Here is a 6,992-nt window from a genome sequence, read left to right on the forward strand (position 1 = left end):
CTGAGAAATGGTTGCAAAACCTCATGAGATGACTGATCCTCCCTTTTGTGGATAAAAATGGATAGCTCGCCATCAACTGCTTCTGCCTCCTCCCCCACATCCTCTGACTTCAGAGCTCCTTTGGAGCTGGCACAGGACAAACTGGTGTCTGGCTCCGAGGAGCTGGGGGAAAGAAGGGTCTGACACCCTGCTAAAAGAGAAAATAACAAAGAAAGTTAGTGTTTTTTCCCATTTAAACCTCCAATTTTAGGAATAAACCCATTTTTGTTTTGATCTTGGCAGGAGAAACAAACCTGGTACAACATAATCTGCCAGTTTAGCTAGCAGCAAGGCAGCTCGGCAGAGCTGCAGAATGATAAGTGCTAGATTTTGGAGAGGGTCTCTGATCGAGCAGGAGAGACAAAAGCTTGGAAACACAAGCAGGCTGGCTCAGGATGGCTTTCCCTATGTGGCTCCTGAGATAAAAACAAAAGGAGTTAAAAGAATAGAGCAAGAATGTAGAAATATATTCACATCTGAGGTTTAAAAATTGTTTAAACAGTACCTGGAGGAGACTCATCACATCCTGTAAAGCATCATTACCGGCCGCCTGATTCCCAGAGCACTCTGTCGCTCTGGCAAGGTGATTGGTCAGCAGGCTGGAAGCCTGCCTCTGTCATGATCTGAGGTATGTGCTTAACCCAAGACATGCAGAATCAGAGACCGGAGACAAGTTGGATAGTAAAAGGTAAAATTATATTTATTAAACGGGAAAACTAAGGGCGCACTGAAGTCCAGCGGGTTGCAGAATCCGGAAACGGCGTCTACAGGAAAACAGAGGTGAGTCTGGTGTTTGTAGTTCCGGGAGTTTTTGATTAGTAGTCTGACTTACTGTGCGGAAGTGAAGTTGTGGTTTGGAGGGGGAGTGAGCCGGGGCGATATCCAAGATGAGGAAGCGGTCCAAGATGGAAGTGAGTAGGAGAATGAGCGAGGATATTGATCCAGAGAGGGAGCGTGAGCGAGGTGGAGAGCGGGTCGGCAGGCGGAGGAGATACAGGAACGAACCAGAGATTTCCTTCCAGGGGCAGAGCACGTAATCCAGGAATCCAGGAACCTGAGGTAGGGTATCAAACATCAATGAGCAAATATTCCAAAAATTCAAAGTTCAAATGTCAAAGAGCAAACAAAGCGAAAAACTCGGAGGCAAGCGACTACCAGTAAACGGCAATCATCCGGCGTTGTAACCTGGTCTTCCTCCTCCTTATATAGCCGGCCCGCTGATGAGAAACAGCTGTTGCTCCCTCTCTCCTGTAATTAGAGCTCAAAGGTGGTGAAAGATGTGACGAGTACTCACCCCGGCTTATGACAGCCTCGCCAAGCCAGAGTGAACTGCATCTGTGGAGCCACCTTTAATAACCAAGAGGAGTCAAACTAAGCTATAATTACAACACATTCACCTTTTTCTAAACCAGCATATTCCACTTTAGTTAGATTTATCAGAGTGCGACAAAATATTTTCACATCTTCCACTTTCTCCCACTCGATGCAGCAGTTAGCCAGCACCTGAAAAGCAGCCCAAGCCATTGTAGCCACCTTCTGCTTTTTGGGTTGCTTCTCACTTGAGCTACATTACCTCTGACCACTTAAGCTGCACAGCCTATCCATCAGCTGGACAAGGCCACTCCGAACAAGGCACTGCTCCTCGCTCCTATGAGAAAAAAATTAGACTGTTAGGAGAAATGCCACAGGCTGGATTCACGTGCCTGGTGTAGGGGATTGTGCAAAGCAGGCCAATGCTGTTGGCACAAGCGATTGGGTAGCGAACACATAGTGACACGACAGAGGTCATGGTCTCTCCAAAGGCTTCCTGCACCTGCTCCACCATCCCACCACAGGTCAGCTCCTCAATCCTGCACAGACAGAAAAACAGAAGATACGATATTAAATAAGATTGTTTAATATAAGATTAAAAACAGCACTACTAGATTCTACCTTGGACCACATTGCAGAACCATAGTGACAGGCACAACCAGGTGAGTTACTCCACCCACTCTAACAGCAGCAGTTAGTATTTCCCTCATGGAAATGAGGGCCTGTTTCTGTGTGCTGCTGCGTCTCCAACGCGCCTGTGTGGCTGACAGGAAGTTGCTGCTGGACACCAACATCAGTGCAACACATCTTCTGTGATCTGTTAGCACCCAGAGTGTTTGGCTCATAGACAACTTACAGCCACATCAGGTGTAGTCCCGATACAGGCAAAGAGCTGTCCCAGCAGCACGCTGTATGTCGGCTTGTCTCGGCTGTCCTCTACAGCCAGAGACTGCAGCAGGGTAAACGAGCTGCTGCGGCGACTGGACGGGTGGTGTCGCCTTCTGAAAGTCAATAAGACATCAAGTAAAGAAACGAGCATCCAATCACCAGCTACTGCTGGGATTTCTTTTTTCACTCAGCAAATACCTTTGGGGAGCATGTGCAAACGCTAGATCTTGGTTAGCGATCATCTCCAAGTCAGAAGGTGCAGACATGCTGCGCAAGAAGACTGGCTGCTTGACCAAGGGGATCGTTGTTTTGGCATCTGACACAGACTTAGAGGCTGACCAATAAAAATACATTTGTTTGTAAATGTACATATAATAGAATAGAATAGAGAGAAATAAAAAAAGATGTGTGTAGCTGGACCAGGTGTTCCAGCCAGTGTCGAGGTTAGGCTTCTACAGTGTGGAGCGATGGTGATGTGTAGAAGGAGCTCCGAGCGGTTCATCAGACTTTTGACCAGAGTTTTGGTTTTAGCCAGTGGGATGCTGCTTCTGCAGAATGTGGAGTTCACCTCCTGAAAGAACTTCTCCCCGTTGGAGCAAACGCTTTATATTAGAGCTCAGACTCAACCTGGGGTCCATTCCTACAAGATACTTTTCCCATTACTTGCCTCAATGCATGGACGGCCTTTTCCACGCCACCAAACTTTAAAGGGACTTCCTTCAGCGAGCAGAGTAATTCCACTTTCTTCATTTGGTTCTGGTACCCAAAAAGAAAAGTCAGTGACAATAAAACTAATTGTGTTGTGTGTGAGTTTTATTTTTAGAACAAATATAAAGTATTTAGATCAGGGTACCTCCAATTCTGCTACACTCTGAAAGCAACAAAAAGGATGTTGTTTATTTAGTAAATGTGTTCTTGTTCATATCTGTTGTAACAGAATGAAATGACTGTTTTCCACCAAAAGTCATTTTCCCCCTCTCGTCTGACACAGAACTAGTCTGCATGAGATATGGCCTCAAGGTCTCATGCATTTGTTATAAAACTGCTTCTTTCCAGCTCAACAGAAGAATGAAGAATGGACTCTCTCCTTTTAATAAATCAAAGAACTCTATTTCAATAAGCTAATCCAACAAAGCGTTAGTCAATAAATAAGATGTGACCAATCTGTGAAATCAAAATATTAATTACTTTATTATAATCCTATAGAATATAAAAGTAATATGACTTTAAATGTTCCACTAGGATTGAGCTCACGTAGCGTTAAAAGACATGACACATTGCTTTCACTGATCCAATCAGAATCTGCCAGATCTGACAGAGGCGTGGTTTTGGTGGTGTTTGGTAAATCTGTCAACTTTTCATTCGACCATAAACCAAAACATCCGAAGTATGAAGTACTATGCCCACGCCATCTTTAACGCCAGTTCAAACCGTTCTAGAGAAGTGTCAGAGTGGCCAATCCGTAACTTTCCTCTTCAGCCAAAAGAACCAACGACAAGCTGGATAAAATCTGTTACTGTTCCAACTCCTGTAACGGTTTCTTTCAGAATAAAAGCTGAACCATCACGACCCAGGTTTGGGTCTCACCAGATGCCGATAAAATTGTCGCGACCCGGGAGTATCTCAAGACTGGTCGGCTGCCGTGGCTGCTTCTACAGGCTCCAGCTCCATAAGGTCAAGCTGGACCTTTACACATCCTGATCTAGACGGGGACTTCTGCTCAGGGTATGTAGACCGACAAATGGGGTCGAGTGTGTTTATGAATCTCCTAATCAAAGCTTAGCGCAAAGACATCACCTTCAGTTCCCATCAGAGAACCCTAACCCTCTCCCAGTATATCTGGTCGGATCACATCCCTTATAGAAAACATGAAACAGAAAATCTTGTTCAGGGGGATTCTCCTGACTAAACCATGAACCAAATGGATGTGAAATATTGTAGGCATCATCTTTATCCACAAGACAAACTCCTTACTTGATGCTGGGGCGGAACTGTGGGCGAGCTCTTCCAGACACTATTGGTCTAAAAAAAAAAAAACTGCTTTAAAAATCATTTTATTCTCCAATGTAAACAACAAAGCGTGTACTTCAGAGATAGAATAAATGGTGGTAGATGGTAAATGGCCTATATTTGATATAGCGCCTTCTAGAGTCCTGGAAACCCCCCCCCCCAAGCGCTTTACAACAAAATCAGTCATTCACCCATTCACACACACATTCACACGCTGGTGGGGATGAGCTACGATGTAGCCACAGCTGCCCTGGGGCGCACTGACAGAGACGAATAAATAATAAGAATAATAAATAATAAAAGAATAAGCTACAAATCTGCAAAAATCAGACATGTTTCCATTTTTTCACAAAAAATACATGTTTTTTGATTTCTTAGCTCTAAATGTAATCTTTGTAATGGTTTCTGGGTGCCATCTGAGTATTTTACTACAAATGCTTGAAATGGAAGATAATAATCATTTGGATTTTTCATTATTTCTCCTTTTAAAAAGAATCAAAAAGGACATTTTGCTCATTTCAATGTCTATATGTCATATTTGTGTCCTTTTTTTCTTGCTGGTTGCCAAATGCTACAGATGCACATTGGAATGAGTGTCATGTTACCTCAGAGTCCATTACAACAAGTCCTTGCCTGCAAAGAACGTCTGAAAAAGGAAGCTGGCCCAGATTAGTCTGTTGTTGCAGCAGGTGAACTGTGTGGATTATTGTCTTCAAGGAACCCCAAGAAAACAGTTTAGCACATCATGAGGTCTCAGAATTAATTCATGAGAAAGAACATTGTTGAGTGCTTCTGGGACTGGAAAAGAAATACAGTAATAACTTAAGTCTGTGAGGTTCTGTGTGTGTGTGTGTGTGTGTGTGTGTGTGTGTGTGTGTGTGTGTGTGTGTGGTTCCTCACCTCTTCTCCTCAGGTGTGACAGGCAGGCCGCACCAGGTGCCATTGATCAGAGGCAATTAAGGTGGAGCACTTAAAGCTGGCCGGAGGAGGAAAGCAGATGCCAAATGATTAAGCCACACAGCTTGGTAATCAGGTCAGCTCTGTGTTTCCTTGCGCTTCCCAGTGTTTCTCTCACAAGTAATGTTTTGTCTCGCAGTAGTCCCGACCTTCTGAGTTCCCAGGATCTCCCAGCGTCTTCCCTGAACCGTGGTGTCTGCTTCACCCAGTGCTCCTCCTGGCTGCGGTGCTTCAGCCTTTTCATCCACGCCCTGTTGGATCCTCCTCTTCTCCACCTGCCTGTCCACCCTCGAGCCTCCAGCAAAATCTCAACCTCAGCCTGCCACACTCCCACACTGGACCTCACCTCCTCTCCAAACACTCCTCGCCACGCAGACCAGTAAGCTCACCCCCTTCAATTCTTTTATCAGAACAGTCTCCTTGCTCCTCGACTCACCTTCTTTTTCCCCTTCAGAACCGCCTCTGCAAACCCGTCCAGAGTTCCTCCACCATTTTGAGAACCCGCTGAACTTTTCAATAAAACTGTTAAACTTTCTCCTGTGTCCGGGTGTGTTCGCTCCAGAGTCTCCTAGAATCATGACAGAATCATCTGGCCATTCAGACTCTGCGGCACACCTGCGCACTGCTCTGTCCGAACAAGGCATCCTGTTGGGCCGACACGAAACGGCTCTCCAGAACATGTCTCAGCAACAGGATACGTTACTCCAAGGAATGAATCATCTCACTAAACTCTGTCATGATCTGAGTTCTAGGCTCCCCTCATCTGATCCACAACCGTCGGCACCAGTCCCGGTCCGCCGTGATCCTTCAGCATCGTCCGGTTTCCGTGATGCGGTTTCTCCGACTCCTAATCCGTTCTCTGGCGAGTTAGGTAAGGCAAAGGGCTTTCTATTGCAATGTTCCTTAGCTTTTGACCGCAGTCCCCACTCTTTTCAGACAGATGAGAGTAAAATTTCATATGTCATCTCCCTCCTTAATGACAAGGCACTGCTTTGGGCCCAGGCTACTCTTGGCTCCGACAGTCTTTCAGATCACTCATTTGACTATTTTCTCGAACAATTTAAGCAGACTTTCTGCCCAAAAATTAGCGAGGAACAAGCCACCAAGAGATTATGGAATCTAAGACAGGGTAGTAGATCAGTAGCTGAGATGACAGTCGATTTCCGCATTTTGGCTGCGGAATCAGGTTGGAACGGTCCCGCGCTGAAAGGGGCGTTTCAACATGCGCTTAATGAGAATCTGAAAGACGAGTTGGCCAGCAGAGACGAGCCCGACACCTTGGATGAATTAATCAATCTCGCTATAAGGATCGACAACCGTCTTAGAGAGCGAGCAAAACTTAGAGGTCCGGGTCCCCGATTCCCTGCTCCGCGTCGGGCTGAACTAACTGCATCGCCGTCTCCTCTCGGGGTTTCGGCTCCGCCCCTTGTGTCCAGCGCACCGCCAAACTTGCCTCCCTCTGAGCCCATGCAGATCGGCCGTGCTCGGCTTTCTCCGGCGGAGAGACAGCGTCGTATGGAAGCTCGTTGCTGCCTATACTGCGGTTCCCCTGACCATTTCATTGCAGCCTGCCAGCTCCGCCCAAAAGAGTTTGCTCGTCAGTAAAAGTGGGGGTACTGACGGGCAACCTAAATAGAAGTAATCTTCGCCTCACGCTTTCCGCCACCATCCAAATTAATTGTCTTCAGGTCCAAACTAGTGCCCTCATAGATTCTGGCTCAGAGCAAAATTTAATTAGTGCTGGTTTTGTTCAACAACATTGCATTCCCATCCTAGAGCTCGATCAT

At 46.0% G+C, this 6,992-nt stretch overlaps 1 protein-coding gene across 3 annotated transcripts; it reads right to left on the reverse strand.

The window, feature by feature from the left end:
- Positions 1 to 713: 713 nt before the first annotated feature.
- On the reverse strand, positions 714 to 4,866 carry LOC139070607 (probable E3 ubiquitin-protein ligase HECTD4). Of its 3 annotated transcripts, XM_070553186.1 has the most exons (7): positions 2,659 to 4,866; positions 2,437 to 2,572; positions 2,207 to 2,351; positions 1,853 to 1,889; positions 1,195 to 1,687; positions 872 to 1,093; positions 714 to 803 (listed from the first exon to the last, which is right to left on the reverse strand). In XM_070553186.1, exons 1-4 carry the CDS (start codon positions 2,738 to 2,740, stop codon positions 1,884 to 1,886), a joined length of 369 nt encoding a protein of 122 aa, XP_070409287.1. In that variant the 5' UTR covers positions 2,741 to 4,866; the 3' UTR covers positions 714 to 803; positions 872 to 1,093; positions 1,195 to 1,687; positions 1,853 to 1,883. The 3 variants fall into 3 exon arrangements, with proteins under 3 accessions (XP_070409287.1, XP_070409286.1, XP_070409285.1); XM_070553185.1 differs by having other exon boundaries at positions 1,195 to 1,889; XM_070553184.1 differs by lacking the exons at positions 1,853 to 1,889; positions 2,207 to 2,351; positions 2,437 to 2,572; positions 2,659 to 4,866 and having other exon boundaries at positions 1,195 to 1,287; positions 1,613 to 1,738.
- Between the last annotated feature and the right edge of the window lie 2,126 nt (positions 4,867 to 6,992).

Source organism: Nothobranchius furzeri, chromosome 7 (genome assembly GCF_043380555.1).
Source record: "Nothobranchius furzeri strain GRZ-AD chromosome 7, NfurGRZ-RIMD1, whole genome shotgun sequence".
Taxonomy (NCBI): domain Eukaryota; kingdom Metazoa; phylum Chordata; class Actinopteri; order Cyprinodontiformes; family Nothobranchiidae; genus Nothobranchius; species Nothobranchius furzeri.

Bases quoted from the DNA above. Each gene is read 5' to 3' on its own strand.
- LOC139070607 (XM_070553184.1), bottom strand. From the start codon at position 1,644: ATGGATAGGCTGTGCAGCTTAAGTGGTCAGAG. The intron at 1,094-1,194 runs GTAGTCGCTTGC...ACCCTACCTCAG, and splicing joins CGGATGATTGCCGTTTACTG to GTTCCTGGATTCCTGGATTA. The intron at 804-871 runs GTAAGTCAGACT...GTTTTCCTGTAG, and splicing joins CACAACTTCACTTCCGCACA to ACGCCGTTTCCGGATTCTGC.